Source organism: Chroicocephalus ridibundus, chromosome 2, assembly GCF_963924245.1.
Source record: "Chroicocephalus ridibundus chromosome 2, bChrRid1.1, whole genome shotgun sequence".
Lineage (NCBI taxonomy): Eukaryota > Metazoa > Chordata > Aves > Charadriiformes > Laridae > Chroicocephalus > Chroicocephalus ridibundus.
Window position 1 is genome coordinate 63364738 of NC_086285.1, and position 27907 is coordinate 63392644.

The window sequence follows — 27907 nt, forward strand, 5'->3', positions numbered from 1 at the left end:
GGAACAGCAGCAGGATCCACCTGCCCATTTTCGGTTCTTGTAATTGAAAATGGAAAGCTGAGAATTAACAGGGTACTCCACATCGGTGGAGAGTGGGGAGCTGGCTGTCACTTTTTCACTCTGGTCCTTGTTCAGTGCAGAGATACAGTCATGAGATGCTCCTTGGCTGCCTAGACACGACTGTGATCCAAATGTGAGAGATGGGGTTTTTTTCTTCCTTGCAGTACACACAAAGTGTAAGAAATTGCATGAGAACAAGCACAAAACACTGACAGGAGCTAACGTAATAATCACTGAAAAAAAGCAAAGGGTACGTTAAAATGAATGAAGAGTATCTGTAAATACACATGCTAGCAGACAGTGAAAATAGCCCTAAATTAATTAAACACATTTCTGTGAATATTACTGAAGTATCACTATAGGAACCATTCGACAAAGCCACAGGGAACAACAAAATGAATTAATATATTTATCTAATGAATCCTCAAGCATAAAGAGCAAGTGACCAAGAAGCAGGTAAAATTCAGTGTTTCCTGCTGTGTGACTGAATATATGATTTTAGAGAAGATGATTAAAATGCCCCTAAGCCCAGGTAACAGATTGGCAGGTTAGAGGATAAAGCATAGATCAGTAGAGGCTGGCTAACAGCCAGAGTTATGTCTCTGTGACTTCTACTCCTTTAAGAAAGTTCAGTGCAACCAGTCTGGTTTCTCTCCTCCCGGTGCAAGGTGGGAAGGAGCTCACACCTTGCAGCTCTGCAATGTCAGGATGGATGTGTAGGAATCTGTGCTACAAGAAAGCGTTGGTAGAGCGGTAGCTGAGCTTTCCAGTCCCAATGGTGAGAGAAGCTCTGGGATACAAGCAGTTGCATTGCTCTTTCTTCCCCTCTAAACATACATCTGCTCTGAAACCATGGTCATCGTGGAGGAAGAATGTCCGAAACGCACATTGAGGAACTCCCCAGAGCGGAGAATTGTGGTTATTGAATGCCAAAGACAAGGAATGTGACACAGCCAGGGAGGGAGAGGAGGGCACTATATTTTCTCCCAGCATTCCCTCTGTCAGATGTATCAGGCAAAAAGCAAGTGGCATCAATCACTTTTAGAGGTATACGTGACTTCATCAAATGAAATTAAATGAGTGCCAATTATTTGATGAAAACAGCATGCGTGTTAAACAATCCAATGTTTTGGTCTGCCATTTATTTATGATCCTATTGGTGCCATTTTAGGAGATGCAGTGGCACAATCTTCCCCCAAAAAAGTTTAAAACACAAAGGCTAAATCCTGCTTAGTGAATTCTCCAGAAAAAGGCACATAGGTAGTTGAGAATGAAAAGATACATTATAAAGCACTTCCAACTTAAGATTAAAAAAGTTGAGGCAGAACACCAACTCTTGAGTGAAAAATGCTGGGGTTGAGCAGAAAATTTAATAAAAGTCACAAATATCTTAAGCAGAAGCACTTCAAACTAACCTCAGCAAAATGTCAGAGATGATGTAACAAAGCCGAAGAAGAAGAGATGGTAGTAATTACGAGAGAAGATGACATAGTTCTGAACAGGGCCTTTCATTGTGTTGGCAATAGATAAAGGTCAACACATAGAAGAATAATCATGACACGGTGGTATCAGAAAAAGCATTACAGACAGTAGCAATAAACTGAAGAAATTTACTTATTGAGTACCATGGTGTGACCACACTTTCTACTTGCTCATTTATTGGGGGGGGGGGGGCATATAATGTACCCTAATAAGGCAAGAACTACAGCAAAACATTATTCTGACAAGAAATAAATGCTGTCTAATGCTGTTAATGCCGCTTGTACATTTGCAAATCCATTGCAGAAGTTAGAAAGGGAAAAGCGCTTTCTTCCTTTGCCAGTGCAAAGATCGTGCTTCTTGGGAGCTTGTCTTAGAAATGAACAAAGTACAGCTCTGCTCATAGCATCTAAGCAGACGCTTTTGTTGTTTCTTATGACTAGAAATTCACAGATTGCAGATAATGCTGAAAAGCCCTGTTCTGCATTTATGTAATTAAATCCTTGCTGATTTATCTTCATTCCTGTTTTAGGGTGATCCTGGTGAGGGATTGCCAGGACCCCCTGGACTACCAGGACCTGCAGGACCATCTGGTCCTTCCAGAGGATTCGTGAGTATTTGGCGTTCTCTGTCAATGAGCTTGGCTTGCCATAGAGGAATCCAGAACAAAATAGGAGGTTTTCTCTGGGAAAGCAGCCCGACTGCCACAGAGATAATCATGTTGTCTAAAACACTCAGGCAGAAATGCAAATAAATGTCTGGCTAAACTGTGTGTGTACTGTAATCTACATAAACACCCAGTATTCACATTTCAAAAAGCCAGTCAATGTGTGTGTTCTCCTGTGCAAAAGCAATAATATATGGGAGATCAAGAGACAAAAATTTCCTCAAAAAGGCATTATAAACCTGAATTATTCATGTCTTCCTGCTACCGAACACAGAAATGGTTTGACAGTCACTTACGTTTGCTGTCATTAAATACTACAACACATACTAGCGTGGTGACAGTGTTCATATTTTGAATGCTCAGTACTCGGGCAATATTTCAGATTCATCTCTCTTCTGCACTTGAGCCTTTCCCACTGTTTTCATGAGGATACACGTGTACGCAACTGAAGAAGGAATCTGGCTTGAATTTTCAATTCACGGTAGGGGAGCTGATTTTAGGTGTAGACACAGCCCAGCACTGACACCAGTGGGAGTCCTGTGGTGGATTTTTAAACAAAACTCTTACTAAGTATTGTGAGTATTTAACAAGACAGTTTGCGACATATTCCAGTGACCAAAATGGATTATATTGTCCCCTGACCTAGGGTCTGCCTAATTATACCAATCTTTTTCTGTAGCATAAAAATAGCGTAACCGTGTTATGAAGGACTGCACTATTTAGCCTCCATCGATATTGGCTTCAAGACACCAGCAAGGCAGCTTCAGATGGCTAGGACAAGGTGCTCCAGCCCAACAGCATTTCTCACCCAAAGGCCACATCTCTAAATGTAGCAGTGAGCACCAGGTCCTGCACCGTGTTTACTTCCTTGTCTGTCACAGCAAGTTTCAAGGCCTTTTATTCTGGTGTGAAGTGAAAGAAGCCTCGGTGCAGCCAGGGAACGCATCCCTGATTCCTGGGCTTTTGAAACATCAGCTTTGGTACTATGATAACTGATTCAGTTACTAGTTCTCTGTGTGCTTTGGGCTGTGGTTTACAAAGCATACACAGCTATGAAACTCCTCAAGGACTTGCAGTGGGAATCTGTAGTTAATTTACTGTCGTGTGAATTGACGTTATTTCATTTTAAATGTGGTGGGACTCACACATGTAGAAAAGTCATATTTCAACTGACAAGTTTGTTAGTTGCACATCCTGGTTCATTCCTTTCGATTCTTAAAACTATGAGTTCTGTAAAACTTTCATAGCAAGTTCTATAATTTAAAAAACTGGATACCTGTACTTCATTTCACTTTGTTATATATACTATGCAGAGAAATCGTGGCAAATTTTCCATGAAAAGTACTTCTTTTTCTTAAGAGGTTTAAAAAAATTATTTGACAGTATGTATGCTGACTGTAATTTGCCCTGTAGGTTCTGTAATATAGGAAGATGAAGTTGAAGCTTGAATCTATGAAATTGTCTTATAAATGAGTGCAACTAGATTGCGATACTGAAACCAAACTGTCTTTCTAACAAAATACTGTAGAAAATACTTTAGTATATTAATTTTCCCTTCATAAAATTTGTCTTTGTATTCCAGCTGTAGGAATCTCAGAATTTGGCTTTTGAACTAAAAGGCACATTCTAGGAAACAGTGGCTAGTTGTTAACTATGCATTTTAGGATATTCTTAATGTTGACAGGTATCTTTCCAGAGTTAAGATTTGTCTGAGACACTGCTTCATCTTCTGTTCACTTAAACAGTCACATGGAGTGTTTGTCCTGCAGGACTGTTACCACTGTACTCATAGAGCATCTGCATGTAAATACAGCGCTGGGTGCCTACGAAATAGATGGTATGAAACACCAGAAATGGGACTGAAATGTTGTTGTTGTCTTATAATTTATTTCACCAGTGACAGTCTGCTGCAATGATATCGACTATAGCTGTATTTGCAGTAATCGGCAAGCGATACTTTAGTTTGACACCTTTAGAAGCAATATTTTAAAACAGAATTCTCCTAATTCCAGAACAGACTGGAAGCTGAAGAATCGGGTTCTGGAGATATTGATGGAGAGACTGAGATTTTAAGAGTAAGTATATATTGATGTTTATTTCTCATTAGCATAATAAAGGTTGTAGAAGGTCGATTTTCATTGACAGTGGTACAATTTCACAATGCAAATTTTGTACGTGTTTAATACACCACATCCAGCAATGCTTTGCAGGGAACACTGGAGGTTTCATTTCAACATCTAAAAAAGACCTACGTGAATGTGAGTGGGGAAGAAGTGTGAGAAAGAAAGAGGACAACAAAGAAATAATGGCAAGAGGACTTTTTAAAATGAGAAAATTCTTTTATTCTGATTCTGAGAAGACAATTAAGAGGAGGTGGGAATGACATTATTCTTTGGGTTTTTTTTAACTCGGAGTACCTGTTCTAAAAAACAAGTGTGTCTATATGAAATACTTTACACTGCAACTTCCACTGTTGACCCATTTTGATGGTCTTTTGACCTTCCCTGTGTCTTCACCTTTGTGAATAGTTGTAACGCTGTTACATCAAGGCTGGCTAGCAGACAGAGCTTCTTTGGCTTAGTGAAAGTTAATAATATTTTGCTGCATATGTTCCTGAGGTTCTCTGGGCTGTGTAACATGGGAGACCAGATTTCTGGCATTGGGAAGGAGTATTCATGCCAGGTAAACCTGAGTCATGGGCACACTTGGCCATTGGTTCAAATGAGACAGTCAAACCAGTTGCTGCCTTAGATGTTCACCTCATACTTCTCCTGGAGGTGTCTATCTCAGCTTCAGAAAAAGCTTATATGGCTTGTGAATCTACTAAACTACTTAATTTTGCAGACATAATATTCAGGAAAGTCAGCATCAGTTTCAGTTCATTTCTATAGGCTATGCTGTAAAACACAGCTGACTCACAAGCTCTCAGCTGTGCTCGAGATCAGCAGGCTCCAGGAACAGAGCAGAACAAGTGGGATGATAACTACTGGTTTAATATTTTAGCTTAGTCTGTCACTCTTAGCATTATGTATCAACAGCCTCAAGTAAGCTTTGTTTTAGAGACTGAATCGGTGCATAGGTCTTGTGCTTTCTCTTCACAGATACTTGACACATTTTGAGAGACAGTACTGTGCCTTTTTTGGCAAAAGTAACATCAATTAACTAGAACTTGCTGCCAGATCTGAAATTATTCTCTTTTGTTTTGTTTTGCTTTGTTCTTGAGTCACTTCTTCACCCATTAGCTCTAGATGGCCATTATGTCCCTGTTGAAAATCCAAGTACCAATCTATAAAACACGTATTGCAGTTGCAAATAATGTGGCTTTCTATTCACACAACCAGTCAGATAGATAAGGAATCAGGTGATATATTACAGTTAAGGACAAATGTTAGGAAAATGACAAATCAAGTGGCTGAACATGAAGAGACATAAATGAGAACCAGGAGGCAGCAATGTGCCCTTATGGCCAAGAAGGCCAATGGCCTCCAGGGTACATTAAAAAGAGTGTGGCCAGCAGGTCGAGGGAGGTCATTCTGCCCCTCTTCTCTGCCCTGGTGAGGCCACATCTGGAGTATTGTGTCCAGTTCTGGGCTCCCCAGTTCAAGACAGACAAGGAACTACTGGAGACAATCCAGCTGAGGGCTACAAAGATGATCAAGGGAACGGAGCACCTCTCTTATGAGGAAAGGCTGAGAGACCTGGGTCTGTTTAGCCTGGAGAAGAGAAGACTGAGGGGGGATCTCATCAATGCTTATAAATATGTAAAGGGCGGGTGTCAAGAGGATGGGGTCAGACTCATTTCAGTGGTACCCAGTGACAGGACAAGGGACAACAACACAATCTGGAACACAGGAAATTCCATCTCAACATGAAGAAAAACTTCTCTGAGGGTGGCAGAGCACTGGAACAGGCTGCCCAGAGAAGTTGTGGAGTCTCCTTCTCTAGAGATATTCAAAACCCGCCTGGATGCGTTCCTGTGCAACCTGCTTTAGGTGACCCTGCTTTGGCAGGGGGGTTGGAATAGATGTTCCCTTCCAACTCGTACCATTCTGTGATTCTATGAGAAGGCCCTTACTGGTCCATTTAGATGGAATGAGAGATAATCTTTGATGCAGTCTTTGTGATGGAGTATTTCCACCCTTCAATTAGAAGCTGTTTCATCAATAATACTGCAGCTCTCTGAGGAATTAACTCCCTGGATGCCTGTCTCCTATGAACTCCAGAGTGCTATAGCATTCTGAGACCTCTGTTTTGCAACACATCTCCTCATATTTTTCATTCTCTCAGATTGATTTCTGCCTCAAGGCTTCTTTTCTGTTTCTTCTTTCCTCCAAAGTGCTGAATACCTTATTCCCAAGGCTCTTCAGGAGGGAACTGGCTTGAGCCAAGTTAGTTATCTTGCCTAGTTTAGGAGACTAGCCTTTTTAGATGCCCTATGTTGTTAACAAGATAGGCGAGTGCTTGGAATGGCTCCCCGAGAAGGCCCTGTCGACTGTACTGAAAATCCAAGATGACCATCTTCCTAACAGAACCCTGTAGATGACCCTAAGTCAGAATTAAAGCGTTCTTGCCTTACAGTGCCGTGCTCCAAAATTTCAAACTGTCCATGTTTGCCTGCTAATGCAATCAGTAACAAGGATGAACTTGCACGAGAGAGAATTGCAAATGTACTATTTCTCATCAAGTAACATATTTCATTCATTTTATTAAATTTAAATAGCTTTGCTCATGTCCACGCAGGATAGATCTTTGGAGAAGAGGCCATTTTTACAGCACTAAACTGTAGCGCTAAGACAGTCAGGTCTTGACCATGAGTACAAGTTCTCAGTGCTCCAACAATCCCATGGAGAAACCTTTTGAAATGAGTAGAGAAAAAACTAACCGCTTCCCTCTGTTCAGTGATCCCTTGATTTCATTTTGGTTAAGTTTCTTAACATTAGGTTGGTCATTGGAATATCTCTAAGGTCTTTACTGGGTTACAGAGAGCTGACACAGAATTTTTTGGTTTTCAGTTTCCTGCTTGCTGTTGTATGCCATGAGGTGGCACAATTCAGAAAACAAAGATGGAGGAGGTCAGTGTGACCCTACGTAAGGAGTATATGTGTGAAACTAAAATTGGTTCTTAATGAAGCAGAAGGCAGATGGTAACCCAAGCTGAGAGTTTTATGAACCTGAGCAGTCTGTGTGGGCTTTTCCTGTTCCATGTGTATACAAATGTACCTGGGTAGGGCCATTTTTAACAATGCTGCTGATTTATCCAGGGTCTTCCTGGGCCACCAGGCCCTCCAGGACTGCCTGGTCTTCCGGGAAAGCCAGCACCCAATTCAGGTGTAGGACCTCCTGGGTCACCAGGTGAAGATGGAGCTTCTGGTGAACCAGGCCCTGAGGTGAGTACCAATTTGTGCACAAACTTTAATATTGTTTCTGTCCTACAACACTAAGTTCTAAGGCTTACAGTCTGTATAATTCTTAATACTATTGCAGAATATTTTTAATTGAAGAGTTTGGATTTTATGCACATTTTTTGCAAAAAAATAACAAAATAGATGTCTAGTTAACACATTACACCACAGCAGGATGTACATTTGGTGGACAGATACTGGTGAATCTGTACCAGAATAAATAAAAAGTAAGGATGCTTTTACTAACACTGAATAAGGCTAAGGGTTATTTTTCCTGTGGTGCTTTCAGGACAATAAAGTTTGCTAAATCACCTACATAATCTGCAGAGAATTTTTAGCATAAATTCAGTTTCAGGAACTGTCTTCCATCTTTTTCTACAGCTATGTAGAAACACTTATTCCTGTGGACATATGAAATACAGTTCTACTGTAAAAAAGGTTGCTAAAAGTTCAAGTGTCGCCTACTTGTTAACAAATCTTCAGTAAAGTGTTTTTTCAGTGAAGAAAACCATTTTTTTAGCATTGATCAGCTCTGTGAATCCTCTCTGGAACTATATTTACTAATATAGTTCCCTTATTCCCATCTTCCAGTAGCAATTGTTCTCAGGACTAGATTTGGTCTATACGTTCACATTACCTTCAAAGTGAGTCACCGTTGCTGTATCTGACAAGGTGGAATTAACATATATTAAAGTGTATTGGTGACACATGTTAAAGAGGAAATCCCACTGCATCTCAGCTGTGCTAGGTTTTTTTGAGGATAACCAAGTCAGTAGTTAATACAAAGTCTAAAAAGGTGGGTATGGTAAATTTTAAGTGTCTGGCCATCAAGGTGGAAGGCAGCATCCTTTGTGCAGAGAGAAATTAAGCACGTGAAAATCTTTAAAATGGGATCCAAGAAGCACGTGCGTGGGAAGTCAATGAAAATCAAGAGCTGAGGATGTATGTACCCTGAATTAACCAGGAGGGAAACACTGAGAAGAGCCTGAGCTGTACATACATTATCTCGCTTAGCTCTGCATGGAGGTACCTCCAGCCAATACTTCAGAGTTCTATCCTGAAAACTAGTCCTTTTCTGTCAGGAGACAGGTCTCATACTCTCAGGCTACAAGAAAGTGTAAGCATCACAAATTTCTGTTCAACCAAGCCCTAGGTCCTTGCAAGATGGAGTGCCCACTCAACACAGGTCAGAAATCAGGGTAATTTTTGGACTTCAAAGTCTCAGAGTGTTAACTCTTGGAATAAATTGTATCCCTATGAACCTCACTAAATAAAAGCTGTGATAAACAGAGTACAGAAGGTGTAGCTATACATGGTCTATACATTTTGCTGAGTTAAACACAGTTTCGGCATTTGCGGCACTCAAGTGCTTTGGCTGAGTTTTGAGTACTGAAGGACTGAAATGACCTTTTGTTTTACAATTTTACAGGAGATTGATAAGGCAGTTAGTGGTTCTGGCCCGTTACTGAGATGTTTCACTAAGGTGAAATAACCTGGTCCCACAAAAGTAGGCTCCAAAAGCAGTATCCATCCAGGCTTTTCACTGACATGTTTCAGAAAAGTGTATGCAAAGGAGCTTTGACAACCAGGTTGCACCATAATTAACAGCTGTAGTCCAGATCCTTAGAAATGTGTCACTGACTTAAATCTGAAAATAAATATCAAACATTTATTAAATTAGTGTATTGTAAACATTGTGCTTTCTTCTGTTATTCTTTGCTTTCTAGAAATTATCAATGGATTTTTCAATGGTTTTATGCAGTAACTGTGGTAAGATTGTGATCTGCATTCTTGATGGTTTGTTCCCAGTGCTATTTACAGAGTCAGCCTTTAACCCAGCAACAAGATGCACTCAGGACACCTTTGTCCTGCAGTTACAGTAGCATAGGGTCTTGTAGGCTCCAGGTAAGCATGGAAGTAGTCAACAGTGCTCATGCAGCAGCATGGAGCTCAGAGCCTGCCAGCCACAAAACCAACAAGGCTGGCCCGCACTCAACTTCATGCTGCTACAACAACACTGACAACCTGCACAGGTTAATTTAGTGCATTCCTGAAGTATCCTGCAAGGAAAAGCCTTAAACATGCCTGGAACTCCAGTGGTTTCTGTCTCATTAAACACGTCTAAGCTGTAGGGCCTCGGTGTGCTTCTATGTTTTGGATTGCTGGCCTTGTCATAACCTGATAGCATAAAAGCGTAGGTCTGAAATACCTTTCCACCTACATCCTTCTATAGCATGGTTTCCTTCGAAGAAAATCCCAATTATTGGAAAGGAAAGAAGTATCTTGTCTAGAGGATGTAGGGAGCAGGACAAAAGGATGTACTGAGAGCACACTTGCCCCACTAGTTGTTAGGAAACTTGCCATTAACAACTCGAGGGCTATGACAGCAGGAACACATTTTTCATTCTTTCCTATTCTTAATTACTCTAATTAAGGAATTAAGGCCTGAAGGGCCCATGGTTTAGTTGAAAAGAGCTATAGGTGGACTGTCAGCAGCTCTCCAGTGTCCTGCACAGTGGCCACACTCTTGCGTGCCTTCCCCATGCTCTGCTTATCCTGCTGTACCCGTCCTGTCAGTCCTTCCTGGATATTTTCTGCATTGATTGCAAAAGAGAAAAATTTTGACAGCCCAGTCTTTTTCAAACTCCTTTACAATACGCCAGACCCTCCCTCCCTGGCAGTGAAAGGAGATGAGGAGCTCATCCACAAACACGGACCAGACCAGCATTGGATAGACTGCTGTCTTTATCACAGTACTTGACTTCAGGACAGAGCTTTCGTACTTGCTTTATTTATTTGTTTCTTTATTGTCAGGTTATTATTTCCCTGAAATCATTAGATTGTGAAATTTAGTATTTCTGACAAACACATTTTCATGTTTGTGGGTTTGTTTGTAAACAAAAAGGCTAGAAACTTGTTATTTCAGTTAAGAGCTGAGATTCTCACCTCACTGCGGGGAGGATATCCAATGTTGCTAGACTTGCGATAATATTTCAAGACTACAGTATTTTTGGAGAGTAATAAAAAACTTGCTGAAGTGGGGTTTTTTTTAGGTGTGCCGTAAATATTTCCCACTAAGTACTGTGAATACTTCAGACTAAGAGAACGGCAACTGCTAAAGACCATGGCACTGCAATGGTCTAAGCATGTGCTTCATTGTAACTTTTGTCTTACTTTAAGCATGAAGAGAAGTCCTTCTAGAATATAACCAGGAAAAAGGCATAGCTTTATGACATAAATGCAGTGCCTGGCCAGTCTTTCATTGCTTTCAATTAATTAATTACCTTACTTTGTATTTTAATTGTTTGGAGGTAAGCTATTTCTAGTCATATCTACTCACTGAATGACTGACTTAAACCTGAAAAAAAAAAAAAATCACATCATCTGGGAGATAGGAAAGTATCAAGTGTTCTAAAAAGTCCTGCAGAGACCTGTCATGAAAATACCTATTTTGGCAGCATTTCTCAGAACCACAGTATCTTCAGGACCACAATATCCTCAGAGAATAATTGGAGGTCTTCCAGTCCTCTAATTCAGACCAGTGTTGCTTCCCAGTGCTCATATATTTAAAATCGATAATAATTTTTCAGTAAAATGGAGATGCTTATCATCTTAAGGCTTACTATTAGAAGCAGTCTGCTTTTTGTTCAGGCATATTTTCCCATAAAAGAGGATGTTCTTTATATTTAGATAAATAAAATATTTAATGATTCATCTTCTGTTTTAAAGATGAATGTGCTCCCTGTTGTGCAATCTAAGATTTCAGAGGCTACTTGTAGCCAGTCATTTTTCTGATACAACAGAAATCTTTGTTGTCCACTTTCAGGGTAATTCCTAGGAAACATATCAGTTAAAGAAGTAGAAGTTAAATGTTAACCAGACTGCCAAAGTACGTTTTCAGAAGAATCAGACAATGACAACTCTGCAGGCTGCTGAAGGCAAACTCCAGCTATTAACAGCACAGACCCATGCATTACCCCACTTTCAGGTGATCTAAGAAACTGTAGCCCTGCTCTCCAACGATGTGCACACATTTGCACACTCTGGATAAATGAAGCGAGATCTACTCACAGCAGAAGTTTTTGGATAGGAATCATCATTCAGTTACACAACACATTGAAAGAGTTGTGTAATTAAAGGTCTTCGGTTGTGAATCCTAGCCAGAAGGCTAGCCAATTGCTTCAAGTTGGGTGGAGGCTTAATTCCTTGCTCAATGAAGAACTTTGTGATGTAACATCTCTTGGAAATGTTTGGGCAAAAGCTGCCTGTTGTAACGGGAAATACTGCTTCGCTAACTGCTCCACATTGAATCTGATACTGATGTGATATTGATCTGATTAAATACATATTTTCTAAATGCTACATGAAGTTAAATTGCCTCATGGCATTGTGTAAGGATATTTTCTATGGTTCTTTTTTAAAAATAGCTCACAAATCCATGACACCCTGAAGTGAATAACAAATCTCCAAGCGTTGCTTGCTAGCTACATAAGAAAGGCTATTCAAAAGCTGTAAAGGAAATAAGCAATTTTAGAGTGATGAAACTTAAAATTGCTAAGCAGAATAAGGGAAATAGTCACTCAAATTTAGAACAATTACTGTTGTTAGCCCAACCTCTTTTCTAATCCTCTTCTGTCTACGTAATCATGGCAAAATACAATAAGAAAATGTTTGAAACATACTGAAAATATTTCTGATCTTTTTAATATTAAAAAGAATTGATTAGTTATTCTATCACACACATCCAAAGGGCAAAAATAGGGGGAAAAAGTAAGGACAGCAGGGAAAATGGGGCCTTTGTGACCATTCTGCAAACACCAGAGAAAAACAATGTTTTCTGTCTCCTTCTGCAAGCATTTATATCCTTTCCCAAAACATATGAATAAATAAACTGATAAAAGATTCTCAGAAGCCAGAATGCACACCTGTAAATTTAATTAAAGGCTTTCACAGCCCAATTTTAAAACCATAGGGTATGCAAATATGTGCGCAACTGTTCCCTCTCTTGCATGTGTAGTTGCTGTGGGCTGGATTTCAATACCTGTACTGATTGATTGGTTGACCCTCTAGCCAGTTTTTTCCAGCCTGGCTGCTCACGCAAATGCATGCTAAATCATGGATACAACACAGGAGACTGGCAAAATTGAAGTGAGGCATCACACAGAAAACCTTGGCCACTTTCTGACTTTGTCAATATCAAGGTATTCTCAGCTAGCTCTCATCTGGCACTGAGGTTGTCAAGAGTTGCATGTGGATTTCAACCCCATCACAACTGTAGTAGTGTTGTCAAAACCTGCTTGGATAGCACCATTATTTTGCAAGCTAACATTATATTTACATTACGTTGGTTTATATTATTGATAGAGTTTTCTATTAAAATGTATTTAAATACTGTTTTGTTACCAAGCCAAACTCTCAGAAGATAAGAAATACAAATGTTGGAACTTAATGGTGTTAGGTGCTACCTGGTGCTACACATTTGTCTTTCATAATTCTGTTTCATCAGTTGGTCCAAAATACTTACATGCATATGTTAGGAAGAGGGCTCTCAAGTGGCGTCTGCTTTAGATTTACTATCATCTACAGGGTCCTCAAGGTCCTCCTGGTCTTGATGGAGTGGTTGGCTCACCAGGACAGAAGGGAGAAAAGGTAAGTTATACATCTGTTTTGCTCCTACTTCAGTGGAAAATCTTTGTCAGTTTTAGGCTGTAAAAATCATTAATGGTTGTCCCTGCAACACAGTGTTGGCTGGCTTCAATATTTTTTTAATTGAATCCACGTGCTAATGGCTTAGTAGAACACATCTCAAAAGGCATATTCAGGACTGGACTCACACATCAAGTTTTGTACGCTTCTGCAGCAGTCCGTATTTGTCTTAACTGCTGGCTACTGCACTGTCCTGCCCGCAACTACAATATACCACCCCCACATTTGTGGCAATTCCACCCTTCACTCACCACTCGATGAGACATTTCAGCATCCTAACCTGGCAGCGAAGTTTTCTGTTGACTTGCTGCACTGGTTGGCTTCATGTATGATCATATGAGCACTATGTCCAGCAAAAGGGGCGGAGTTGGGAACATGTAAATGAAAGCAAGAAATCATAGCATCCAGCAGATAGATTTTCTTGTCTTGCTACAGAACCAAAAGCTACATATTGCAAAATTGCTACTCTTTTTAAGTTTCCCCAAATTACTGCACCCATTTGTTTTGCATCCCACTTCAAGAGATGGTGCAGCAGAGAGCTATGCACATGGCCAGGGGCCTCGAGTGTGTGACCGATGAGGAGAGGTTGAAGGAGCTCAAAGCATTTAATCTGTCAAAAAGGAGACAAAGGCATGGCCAACAGATCTAAAGATATAATTATAACCTTTTAATAAGGGCTAGTGAATCTGCATTAGAAATACTGAATACATTTTTTTTGCACCCCGCTTCAAGAAGGATGTGGAGAAGACAGAGACAAATACTACAGGAAAATTTCATCCTCCAGTGAGCTTCTACACAAGTTCTGCACAAGAACTTGAAAGTAGATTCCCAAGTATACATTGATGATTAGGGGACTAGAACACCTCTCTTATGAAGAAAGGCTGAGGGACTTGGGTCTTTTCAGTCTGGAAAAAAGACGACTGAGGGGGGATCTCATCAATGCTATTAAATACTTGAAGGGTGGGTGTCAGGAGGATGGGGCCAGGCTCTTTTCAGTGATGCCCAGTGAGAGGACAAGGAGTAACGGGCAGAGACTTGAGCACAGGAAGTTCCATGTAAACATGAGGAGGAAGTTCTTTACTTTGAGGGTGTCAGAGCACTGGAAGAGGCTGCCCAGGGAGGTGGTGGAGCCTCCTTGTCTGGAGATGCTCAAAACCTGCCTGGACGTGTTCCTGTGCAAGCTGCTCTAGTTGAACGTGCTTTGGCAGGGGGGTTGGACTAGCTGATCTCCAGAGGTCCCTTCCAACCCCTGCCATTCTGTGATTCTGGGATTGAAAGCTCACATACTGTAAGGGAAATTAACAGGCAAGTCCTAAATGGCCAGAATATTGATATTTAACTATTTATTTATTAGATCACAATATTATTTTTTTAAATCTCCTCCTCCTCCTCAGGATCTGAGTTGTAATTTCAAAAGCCTGAGTTTGGTAAAACTGCAGCACACGTGGGCACTAGCAGCTGTCCAGAAAATGCAGTATGTATGTTACAAAGCTGGCATCTGAAATTTGTGTCCATTGTAATCAGTGGTATGTGTTTTACATAAAGGAGTCTAAGAATAGAAAGAAGTCCAGCTGAATTAAGCTGAACCTGAATAGCATATTATAGGAAGAGATCGCTATGGAAAGGGAAGTAATAGGAAGGAAAATTACATTTTCAAAACGGGCTTAATCCTCAAAAAAAAGGACAAAACTCAAATGCTTTGTCCCACTGAGCCCGTTTCCTGCATTGTGTACATTTGACAAAAGTTTAATTAGAAATGAAACACTACATATTTGCACCTGCTGAATACAATCCCCAGCATCTTGGGATAATAGTATTTTTTTTCCGTTTCTACTCTTCATTTTTTTTTAAAACCTTGATTTAATTGCAATATCTATTTTTAATCATTGTTCCTGATTAATCCAGAGAAGATTACAGAGAGAAACTTCAGGATGCACTGAATGTAAAGTCAATTTATTCTTTGGAGTGAAATTTGATGTGTTTTTTTGCCATTACTTTGGGAAGAAAATACTGTTGTCATTTTACTCCTGGTGCTTACTCATTTTTTTCAGACCTTATTCAAGCAATATTTCTGTTGAATGACTAAGGACAGGAGCTTGCCAATATAGCAATTAATTCGGTTAGACTCAGTGCAATTTGGAAAAGAAGTATTTGCATGCTGTGACTTTCTGTCTATTCTATGAACTAGAAGTGGAAAAAATAGTATCTAAGTGAAGTGTATAAAATCAAATCAAATACCTTGATTGCTACAGAGGAGCCTTAAAATCATACTACTCATCATATCCCTTGTTTTGAACGGTGCCCTAGACAACTTGTGTGGGATCAGTTTCCACTTCTGTTATATACCATGAGAGTTTTGACATTTAAGTTCAGAATCATGAGGATGTGATAGTACATGTAGTGATAGGACGAGGGGTAATGGTTTCAAACTAGAAGGTAGATTAAGATTAGATATCAGGAAGCAATTTTTTACTATGAGGGTAGTGAGGCACTGCAACAGGCTGTCCAGAGGAGTTATTGAGGCCCCATCCCTGGAGGTGTTCAAGGCCAGGCTGGATGGGGCTTTGAGCAACCTGATCTAGTGGGAGGCGTCCCTGCCCATGGCAGGGGGGTTGGAACTGGGTGATCTTTGAGGTCCCTTCCAACTCTTCTATGATTCTAGGTGGCCTGCAATGCTTGATTCTGTATGCTCCAGACCTTTAAAATCTGCAGCAATAATTGAAATACAAGATTGCATCCTGTCTGCATACCAGACCAGAGCTATTAATTTGTTATTGTAACTCCTGAATTACAGATTGTTTGAATGTTTTCTTTTTAACTAAGAGGTCTAATGTTTCATGTAAAGGACATTATGACATCAAATTAAAAAACACAGAAATCTGTGGGGTTTTTAATTAAGCAAAAATATCATAAATGTGGTTTTGTTGCCTGTCTAATGCTCTTACTGTAAGTAATTAGGATTGGTTTTCTTTTACAGGGTGATCAAGGTCTTCCTGGTTCTGTTGGTCCAAAGGTAAAAAAAAGAAGAAAAAAGACAGTGTCTTTATAGCATAACAGTATCACGCGAATACTGTGGGCTGAGAAGTCTAAAAAAGGGCTGAGAAGTCTAAAAGATCATTATTGTGAAACCTAATGAAGTTGTCAGTCTTGGCTTCTTAGTTGTCCAAAGTACTTCTCTAAGAAGTGTAGCCAGGAGGTTGAGGGAGGTGATTCTTCCCTCTACTCAGCTCTCATGAGACCCCATCTGGACTACTGCATCCAGCTCTGGGGCCTCCAGCATAAGAAAGACTTGGGCCTGCTTGAGTGGGTCCAGAGGAGGGCCATGAAGATGATCAGAGGATGTCCCCTCCCTGGAAGTGTTCAAGGCCATGTTGGATAGGGCTTTGAGCAACATGATCTACAGGAAGATGTCCCTGCCCATGGCAGGGGGGCTGGAACTAAATGATCTTTAAGCTCCCTTCTAACCCAAGCCATTCTATGATTCTGCTTACTTGCATCTAGTATGCATGTTCAGTATACCAACAGACTGATTTTTTATTTTAGGGTGATACTGGAGTTACTGGATCAATAGGCCCCAAAGGACAAGCTGGTGCTGTTGGGTCTCCTGGGAAACCTGGACCACCAGGACCTCCTGGGCCCCCTGGGCCCCCTGGACCCCCTGGACCCCCAGGACTAAGCTACAGTTTGGGGTTTGAGGTATTTTGCTATTACGGGGTTTGTTGTAGCTATGGATCTACTTCCTTCAGAGGAGGGACAGTGTAATCACCGGTATATTTCACAGCTATTTAAGGCTGAATTGGTGACAGATAGGGTAATTTGCTCTAGACTGAAGTTTGCCTAGGAGTAGCCTACAATTCCTTTTACATTTGACCATGTAATTGGCCACACTTAGGCCACGGAAGTAATGGATTTCTTTGGGCACTTTTCATGAAACTATTCAGTACTAACAGTGTTCAGGTGGTATTTTTGATGCTTATGTCATTGCTAATATAAAGTACTCAAATACTGTACTACAAGAGAAAACTTCTTTAGCCCTTTTTTATGTAAATAATTTAGAGCAATTATTTAAATACACATAGAGACATGACAGCATTCATTAAAATCAAACTGCAGGTCCCCCTTAAGCTATGACTTTTCCCATGCTGTCATTTTTGAGGCCACGAGTTTAGTTTTGGCATGTCACTTATGTAACATGTAAATACAGTGACAGGTGTTGGACATTTCTGACCTCATGGTCTGTTCTACTCTGAAGAAAAATGTTCCGTTTTTAAAAAAATGCAGATGATTCTCTTTCTACTTCCGAAAATAACACCTTCACCACTTTAAAATATGAGATCTGGCCAGCTCAAGCTGAGTTTTACATGTTATTTGAAAAACGCTCATTTAGATGGAGCAGAAAGTGGCTTCACAGTACAGAAAACATAAGCGTTCGAGGTTCAGGTTCAGGAACTAGAGCTGCTGCGTGAAGAGAGGCGGACAAATTGCCTGCATCAATATTCACATATGAGTCTTCCCTTTTTTTCTTTTTCAATGCATTTTTCATTTCTAATTTAGCTGTTTGGCTCAGAAAAGTCTTTCCATAATTTTTGTTTTTCTCACCTGGGACATTTTGCACAGAAACTGAGGGCAGTTTCATCAGAGAAGTAAGCAAGGTTTGACCAAAACTACTGAAAATCTGTAGAACTGCGGCAGTAAAGTGGTGGTGTTTAAAAGATACCAGTTTACTCATGCATGTTTCTCCTACTGTCTAAACTACACCTTCTGTATTTTTCTTTTCTTTACTCGAGACACTTTGAGTACTCCAAGTACAGAGCTGACCACTAATGCTTGTTTAGAGACATATTGTAATTTCTGATGTCTGACTGAATAATATTGCACTACATACACTACTGGTTCATAATCTCTCTGATGTCAGTGGATTTCAACGGATGAAAAAATCTCTCCAGCAGTTCACAAGCTCTTAATTGCCAGCACTGCAATTGCTAGCAAGGAACAGCATAAAGCTTAAGCATACAAACACTCCATTGCATTAACTTCGGCTGGTACAGAGTCTCCCATGAAGAATTATGTATTTGTCTCAGAATGAGAACTATTGGCAAGCCTCATCTTCATCTTAGGCCTGGTCTGAGTTTTAGCCCAGGATGATGGCTTCTCTGACTTACATTCATATTCTGCGACCCTTGAGGATCCAGTGTTAAGAGGTCCTCCACTCTTCCCCATTCACACTATTTGAGTAGAAGCCTATGTTGCCTCATTATGCCGCAAAGAGTTGCCCTGCAGGTAGGTACTTAGGACCAAACTCTGGTATCTAAGTCTCAGAGGAGCAAAGCTAGCAGATGAGCAGCAGAGAGTGAAAACTGCAAGTCCCCATTTTTATGCACACAAACACAAGAGTATCTCAGCTCTAACTGCAGCACCAATATCTTGACTGGCTTAATTTTGAACTTCATCTAGTCCAAACAGATTTGTCATGATTGTCATTTCCCTGAGAGGAATACTACTGTTAACAGGCTTGCTCGTTGTAGCTGATCTTTTGGATGCCCACCCCTGCCATCTGTTAAAGCAGCACCATGGTCTGCCAGTTCGTTAGGGCAACACTACCTTTTGGTTGGCAGTCTGTTTATTGCTGTAAGGCTGTTTCTGCAAAACATTCCTGTTAGCACTTGTTAGCATCTGTGACCAGCTATGTGCGAAAACCAAATGGCATGGGGTTTGCTGGCACTTACGCTTGCCAAAAGAACAGTTTGAGCTGCAGAAGGTACCTGGTAAACCCACAAAAAACACGCAGATGTCAAAAGCGATGGTGTGTTATATAAAGCAGGCTTCAAGCACTCTCTTAAAGGGAAAAATATATTGGCACAGTGGAGGCAAAGGAAAGAAGGAGAAACACGGCTTGTGGTTTACCCTAAGAAGCAAGTGTTTGGTTAAGCAGGCCAAACAGAATATCAGCAGAAAATCTGCTGATATTTGATACAATGATAGCTGATGGAAGAGCAAAATGAAAGTCTGAATAACATTCAGTCTCAGGTGAAGTTATATGAAAGGACATGAACCAACCTGATGACTCAGTGACTCACACCTTTGTCCCCAAGGTGTGATCTGATTCCAGCTGCGCACTCCTTCTGCTTCTCTTGTTCTTGCTCTCGTGGAGTCACAGTTGGAATGTCGCAATCAGAACAACAAGAGCTGGAGGGACGTTGCTGCATTCTGTGTAGTCTTCTTTCAAACCCCTAGAAAATCTCCACAGGAAATACAGATGCTGCTCTCAAGGTCTTCCACTTCACAGAGATCTTTCTGAAGTCAGCAGAAGGCCATGACAGTGGTCCTCATAGGTCCTCATGTCCTGTGAGGAAAGACTCAGGGAATTGAGCTTGCTTAGACTGGAGAGGGCTTAAGCATTTTAGCAGCGTTCTGATACCTAAAAGGAGGTTATTGAGAAGACACATGGCCAGGATCTTTACAGTGGTGCACAGAATGATGACCAACAACAATCATAAATTGAAACAGGGGAGGTGTTCACTTGATATAACTAAAATATTCTTCACATTGACCACAGCCAAGTGTTGGAACAGGTGCTTGGAGTGGCTGCAGAACCTCCATCTCTGGAGGGTTCAAGGCCTGAGAGGACAAATCTCTGAGCAACCTGATTTGAATTCAGTGTTGACACTGCTTTCAACAGGAGGTTGGTCTAGGTAGCCTCTGAGATCCTTCCCAACATAATTAATTCTACAATTTTGTGATAGAACATTTTTTCTGCTCAATTTCATTTCAGTAAGCTGTATTTTAGGCGTAAGTTCAACAGTCAACTGTGAGAATTAGGAAGGATCGTTATTTTTGAATAATGATTGCTGCTCTTAACAAATTACCTCCAAGTTCTCCCTGCCTTAAATCAGTTATGTAACCCTTACCAGGTGTTACACTATTTCAGTAGCCAGGTGGCAGATAAATGCTAAACAGATAAATGCTGCTACAGCATGTTCAAATGTAGCACATACTTAAAACTGTGGTGCTGTCTTACTTCTACCTGATGTGATCCAGCCTGAAGTGCTGGAGAAATGGTGTCAAATTAGCAAGACCTTAAAGTCCAGAGTTTCTGTAAGGAAGATCAACATGCCCTTATTGCATTTGAGTGGAGGCTATCTCCAGAACATCATGCATTGGTCAAGAAAAGCTTAATGAGAAAAGATACAAATATTTGTGTTCAGTATCTTTCTGGGTTTTTTTTCCAGGACTCCAGAAAACAGAGCAGTTGGGGGGGGGGGGGGGGGAAGAGAGAGAAATTCTTAAATTCTGTAGCAATTTTCTCTTCCGTTAGGACATGGAAGGATCAGGTAGCGCTGGCCTGTTAAGTGAATTCAGAATTCCAGGATCAAGAGGGCCAAAGGTAAGTGGATGTTTTGGAGGAGGGGAATGATGGTTTTGTTGTTTTGTGGTTGTTTTTTTTTTTTCAAAAACAAGTGTGTCTTCCTCTCTGCTTTTCAGAAACACATAGCCCTAGCCACCTATAGATTTGGAGTCACTGATCTGCACTGGATTCATTTGCTCTAGAATGACATTACAATAACTGTGTTCTCCAAAGAATCTGAATGGTATTTCTCTGATACCTGGTTAGATGATGATTTTTAGATTCTGCTCTGGTATTTTTTTGAGAGATTAAAGGATGAAATAGGGGAGTTTCTATTATCTAGCTCTCTATTTCTTGTTTTACCCTAACAGATGCCCTTCTTGCATATGAAGGTGGATTCTATATAGTAATGAAACTGAAATGTTATAGTTTGACAATCAAATGTGCATAATCTGAAATACCACTTAAACTAAAAAAGTGTTCCCAGTAGTGCGGAAGCAATGTCCTAGAAGAAGTGATGTTTTTCCCTCCATCACCGTGTCTCAGGAGACTTTTGCTAATGTAGGCTGCTCTAAAACACCAAGTAGAGAATATGGGTATACAATGCATCAGTACTTACCAGATCATTTGGATTTATCTTTATTCTTAGTAATAACATCAAAACTGCAACCTACGATGCCTTCCCCAAAGCAGACAATTATCCAGTATTCCTCCATCCAGAGCTGCTTGCGTTGTTCTTATTTGGTCTTCAGAAGTCCTGCCCTTGTGCTCACTCCAAAAGAAACATTCAAACTTTCAAAGCATTGCTTTGAAAGAATGAGCCTTGTTGCCTAAGTTTGGAGAAAGTGCTCATCATGATGACCTTGGGTTACGGTAGATGCCAGATTGAACACTAGGCAACAGTGCACTATCACTGCAAATAAGTCAGACCCTGTACTGGAATACATCTGAAAGACCATTGCCAACAGATATAGAGTTGTTATCATTATAGCCCTTTATTCAAGGTAGTGAGGTTGCATTGAAACATGGAATCCATTTTTTTTGTACACCACTTCAAGAAGGATGTGGAGAAGACAGAGACAGTCCAGCAGAGAGCTGTACAGATGGCATGGGGCCTTGAATACATGGCCAGTGAGGAGAGGCTGAAGGAGCTCAAATAGTTTAGTCTGGCAAAAAGGAGACAAAGGCACAATCTAGTGGCTGCTTACAAGTCTTTGAGGGACAATTGCAAATATGATGAAGCCAAACGGTTCCTCGTAGTGCCAGATGATGCAACAAGGGACAGCGGTCACAATTTTCACCTCGAGACGTTCAGGCTAAACCTTAGGAGAAAGCTGTTCACTAGGAGGTTAGTGCAGAACTGGGGAAATTTGTCCAGGGGCTGTGGAAGCTCTGTTCTTTAAAGTTTTCAAGACTTTGCCGCACAGAGCCGTGACAGTTCTACTTCAAGGGCGTGACTGCATTAGATGGCCTCCAGAGGCCTGTACAACCCTGGTTTTATGACTCCATGAATCATCAGAAATGAACTGGAGACAGGAGTGAGTCTGAGAAGCTTTTTACTCTGCTGATTTGAAGTACTAGTAATTGTGAGTCACTGAAGTTATAGCTGACTCAGTTTAATATCTGAGAGACCTTTGCCTAGATACTAAAAAGGTGGCTCAAAAATGCAGTCACAAAAATAAGAATAGAATTCGTTCGCTGAAACAAGCTAGTGTCCAAAATGAGATGTCCAAAGCCAGTTCCAAATTGCCTATTCTGACCTGCCTAAATGACAGCCTTGCTCTCCATTTTGGTCGTATAATGGGCATTGTTTCCAAGTCACTCAGCTACAAATACTGAAAAAATGTTTTATTGTAGCTGAACAAAATCCCAAAATTTTGTTTCCTGTTACTGCTTAGTCACTCCACAAAGTTTGAGTCAGTGAAGAAGGCACATAGGAACTTTCCAGTAATCATGAAAATAATTATACATCCTTACTGGTACTGCATGAAAGCATTATGAGCCACTTACACCCTATGACACCTCCAGAGGTTCCTGATTGTGTTTAGGTGAAAATAGACTGCTTCTAAGAGGGCTGTAACTCAAAGCAGCTGCTAGGAAATAAATTATATTTATTTGCATTATATTTGTATCTGATGAATTTTTAATTAATCTTTTATGAGAAAGTAGTGGTTATGTTTTGAAGCGGAAGTATCGAATTTATTTTGTCTGTAGGCTCAGCTATCATTTTCAGGATTTCTATTCTTTTTCTTGCACAGATCAGTGTAAAGTTTCGGTGGTGTTTGGTTTATTGGTTCCTTGTCTTCATATTTTAGATGAAGACGATTCAATCGCTTTGTGAATTCTTTTTTTTCCACTCAACTTTCTAAAATGATCAATAATGAAATGTTGTTCATTTAACCATCAGAGGGTCATAATTGTACTTTATAACTGATATCACCATATGGAGACAAGAGGAATTTGCATCACCAAATCTTTGTTTCAAGCTACTTTTAAACTCAGCAAGACAATGCCACATTGCCTCTAAAATGGTTACATATCTTAATTTTAGCCAAGGGAGCAAATTCAAAACATTTTAAGCAATTGAAAGCAACCCCTTGCAACAAATGCGCCTGGACAACTTTATTTCTAATATTTTCTAAAAAAACATATAATACGCAGTGTCAAGACTAAAGTTGTCTTTGTAAGAAAAAAAATCTTTAGATCTTTGCATGATAATATAGAGCAGGGCAGTATTTATTAGAACAACAAATCTAAATCATTTTATAAATCTCTTCTGATGCTACTGATCTCCAGCATTTTTTTTGTAACAGCTGTGGTTATGAATTATGTTTTTTTCTGAGAAAAATTTGTTATGAAATGCTATGTGGATTTATCAGTAAATTCAGCGTAATATTGTAGGGTTCTGCAGGAAGACATGGACAGCATGGGCCATTAGGACCAAAGGTAGCCTATGTAACAAGAAACACATGAAAGCTAACCTATTTTGCTTTGGCATATGTTTTTTATTTCTATATTCCCAGCATTTGCCTTAACAAAACAGCTTTTGTTTAACTTTCATACGCTGACTAAGTATGGGACAAATTTTGTTCCCATTTACACTGGGTATCCACCCAGAATGTGTATTAATAGCATTATTTCACATCCACACCAGAACAGTGAGTGAATACCAGATGGGCCATTACATTCCAAGGCACTTGGTGTAACATTGCCTTTTTGTTTAGGACATTTGGCAGTTTCTCTTTGTCACTCACTTATACATCAGTCTGGTTTCGAAGAGGTTACATGTACGCTGTTGAAAGAGAAAGCATCAGGAAGAGGCCTTCTGGCACGATCCCAGAAAGTGACAGAAAAACACTTTGGAAGGTGCCGGGGGGAGGATGTCATGACTACTTTGCCTTGGTTTTGATTTGAACTCAGTAGTGACTGAATTCTTCCTCTTTGGTGCTGCTATTGGTCAGGTAACCCATGAGGATAAAACTGAGAGAGAACCAGAAGAAAAAAGGGCAGATTCTCAGAATGAGGCCTTAGACAGGAAGAAGCTTTTTCTATTCCTGTGTAAAGCTCAAGTACCACTCAGGTTAATAGTACAGCATGACAACATCCGTTCAGCACCTTAAATACGTAGTTAAAGAAATTCGAAGTCTTCATGGCCTTGGGAAATGACAGCAACATTGAGGAAGTAGGAAGTGAAAACAACAGGTGGGGTCCCCCACCCTCTTCCTAAAATTTACACCTGAACACACACAGCACAGGTCACTGGCTACCCAGAAAGCACATTGCCAGCAATAACTGCATGCATCTGTTTCTTACAACAACAGCAATCAAAGATCTGGCCAGTCACCTGTGTCTAGAGTCTGTAGAGCTCAGTTTATAGGGCTGAAAAAAGTCTCTCCGTTGGGTACTACTTCTGTTAATGCTGGAGGACAACATTACTTATGGGCGAAAAAGTCAAGTATTTGCAGTGTGTGTTAGTGAATGATACTGCAAAGGACTGGCTAGAATAAATGTGCTGTCACATGATGCTGCTCTATGGACACGAGTGGGTGCCAAGTCTCCATGCTGAAAATACATTTTTTTGTTAAAAACTCATACTCGGACCTTAACTAGAAATTTTGTTTCTAAAATATTGTAGAAAAACTGTTTCACAAAGACTTCAGAAAAAGAGACAGCACAATTCTTAGAATTTAGGAACTGGACCGGGACTGAAAAGATAGATCTTGGCCAAGAGACTTCCACACCACCTACACTAAGCTTTTAGTTGTTTAATCTTGAGTCACTCATCCCCAAGATCATGGAGACACAGAAAGGAACATACTATTGCCTGACGTGATAAAATCGGGTACGCTAAGGCAAAATTAATATAAAGTGGTTACAATGCACTATCATTCGTATGGGGATTAATTTTACACACACTTTTCATGGTTTTAAATGACTTCAGTAGGCAACAGTGGCAAAATACAACAACAACCCACTTCCAAAAAAACAAAAGCTGATGTATCATGCAGAATTTAATGTACAGCCTTAAGTTTCATACAGCCTTAGTCCTTCAAATACCCCACACTAGTAGAGCTGTCAGAGAAGGCCTGCTGTGATCTCTCTTTCCTAGTTTTCAAAACCACATTCAAAAACTCAGTTTTCTCTCTTTCCTAGGAAGTATGTATAGATCCAAATTCTGCTTTCACTTTTATTATTATGAAAAACTGTTTTCATTAAAAAACAGTCTACAGTCTTCCTGCACTCATGAATATAAGCACTCCTAAAGTCTTTTAGGGCTGTCTAATAAGAGTAAAAGTAACATTTGAGGCAATGGCTGTAGCTCCTTGCTGATTTGTTGCTGTTTATATTCTCTATCTCAAATGAAATAAACTAAATCGTGTGTTCCCTGTCTGTAATGAAATCAAGGAATCATGTCTACTCAGAGGTAGAGTACTGCAGAATCAGTCCCAAAGGTGGAGCAGTGCAGCGCTCATTACATTGTTCGTGGTATGATGCAATGGCTGGGTAGATGGGGGACTAGAGTGGGGGAGGCTGAGTTAACTGTGTTGAAGGAAGATGGTGGGTCATTTGTGGAGGCACAAGGTCATTGTGGCATTGGTAGATCCGGGGAATGTTACCATGTGCTGATTTCAGACACCAAAATGAAGGTTCAGGCATGTGGCTTGGTAGATGCTCAGCAAAAATAACGTGTGGTGATGAGAAATGCTAAGATTTGGGTGGCAACTGTGAGGTTAAGCCCCTAGACGCAATTCACAAATTTATGCTGAGCATCACTTTACCAAAAATATGCCCTATTTTTGCTAATCGTCTTAGTCCATTCAGTCCCTTTGTTTGTAAGGAAAGAAACATATGTGTTTAAAATCCTTGTAATTAGTGTTAACTTTGATATTTAAGCCCTACTGTGTCTCCATTTCAGGGAGAAAGAGGCAAGATTGGTCCACCAGGTTCAAAGGTGGGAAATTCATTTAACTTGACCTAAAACCTCAGTCGTTTCTTCCTTTTTGTTTTGTTTCTTCTCTTAATATGCTCAGGGTATAATAAACATTTCTTGCTGTCAGCGTGTTAAAACCCAGGGAGGCTTCTCTGGAAAAACAGAAGCCTTTCTCAGTTGAATTGTGATTATCAGTAGCCAGAGTAACCTGTTGCTTAAGACTTCTGTTAAAATCCTCAGGTGCGTGATGCCGTAGTGTTTGGTGAGGCAATTAACATTTTCACCAGAACAAAAATGAAAACCAGCAAAGCTTATATAAAGAAAACTTAGTTCCGCATGCTCCCCGACTCCTTAATATTATGGTGTATAGCTAGCACACCAGAGCACTGCCTCCATGACTCGCATCCATGGTACAGTGGTAGATTCATGCCACGTTGTGCAGAAGCCTCAGGAGCCGCGCACAACCCCAATCCAGCGCTCAGCACAGAGGCCACTGTCGTTACCTATTTCTGTGGTAGAACCTGCCCATCGTCCTGCAGCCAGGCCCCTCCTAACACACACCTGACCTCTCGGGAGGTACGAGATTACAGAAATGGTGGCTGGAAGGATCTAGATTGGACTAGATTGGATAGATTGGACTAGATGACCTCTGAAATCACCAACTCTAGATGACATCATCAAGGGATTTTTCTCACTGAGCTCTAAATACCTCCAGGGAGGTTCCAAAAACTCTGAAGGTATCTTGTTCCGGTGTTTCACTATCATCTTTGGAAAGACAGGCTCCCTAACATGCAGCCCGTACCTCCCATGCTGTAATTTGCCCTGGCTGTCTAACTCACCCCACGCACCACTGGGCAACCTAGACCTGCAGCTCTGGACCAGTGCAGTTTCTAGACACGAAACCTGCTAGTCTACCACTGGTTTACACGGTGTTAGTATTGAAATGAATGGAGCTGGAGGCCGTTCTTTCCTCTCCAGTGTTCCCTATCGTCATCCCTATCTGTTCCAATTTGGAGTCCTCTCGGAGCCCACCCCAAAGCTCCTGTTTGTATTTGTGCTGCTTTTTGCCAGACCCTGGCTGACTTGCGTGCCTTTTGCGGGCATAAGCCAGCAGACGGCAGTGTTGGGACTCAAATAAAATAAAAACATTTTAAAATAAAATAAAAACATTTTTAAATAAAATAAAATAAGAAAATAAATCAAAAGCTTCTCTTGCGTTCGGGACAGCACTGAAATCAAGAGTTGCTCTAGGAAACAAGATGAAAGCAATTACGTATCGACTGTTCTGCTTGCTGAATATTTACAAGAGTATTATCACAGTCTTCTAGCAGCATCTGCTTGTTTATTTTTAAAAAACAACAATGTATCAGGACACTGCTTGCCATAAATTCCATCTGCTGTACATATTTTGAGTGTTGCCATTTCACAGAGTATTTGTCAGCATGATAATTAAAGCTGATGCATTGATGCATAGGACAGTTGTTTAACTCTTCTTTTTAATCTGTTTGAGGCTATAGATTATTTTCTTAATTATTATACATATGGGTGCTTTGTTCTGTGGTCCTTGTTCTTGTAATTATTATTGTTAATGTGATAGATATATTTCAAACACATGTATGTATTGCAAGGGGAGTAACTACAGTCCTATTTAAAAATAATCAATCTATCTCTTCAGTCCTCAGATTAAAAAAGATCTTAGTCCTTTTGCATTTGAGCCATGAGCTACATTCTTAAAATATGGAGGGAGTTAGAAATAAGGAAGTCTCCGGGTACATTATTTACTGTAAAACATTTTACATATCCTGGATATTTTCTTC

The 27907-nt window shown here is 40.3% G+C and overlaps 1 protein-coding gene across 3 annotated transcripts in view; it reads left to right on the forward strand.

Moving 5' to 3' along the window:
* The window catches only part of COL15A1 (collagen type XV alpha 1 chain), a 152621-nt gene that overhangs the window by 71953 nt on the left and 52761 nt on the right, over positions 1-27907 (forward strand). For 2 of the 3 annotated variants that reach the window (XM_063325715.1, XM_063325716.1), the window contains exons 11-17: positions 2072-2149; positions 4219-4281; positions 7468-7593; positions 13195-13257; positions 16292-16327; positions 16858-17010; positions 20630-20698. In XM_063325715.1, the coding sequence (XP_063181785.1) occupies positions 2072-2149; positions 4219-4281; positions 7468-7593; positions 13195-13257; positions 16292-16327; positions 16858-17010; positions 20630-20698 (588 nt within the window). Of the gene's footprint in view, positions 1-2071; positions 2150-4218; positions 4282-7467; positions 7594-13194; positions 13258-16291; positions 16328-16857; positions 17011-20629; positions 20699-26075; positions 26112-27907 lie in introns of all 3 variants that reach the window. The other variant, XM_063325714.1, reaches the window with a different exon arrangement.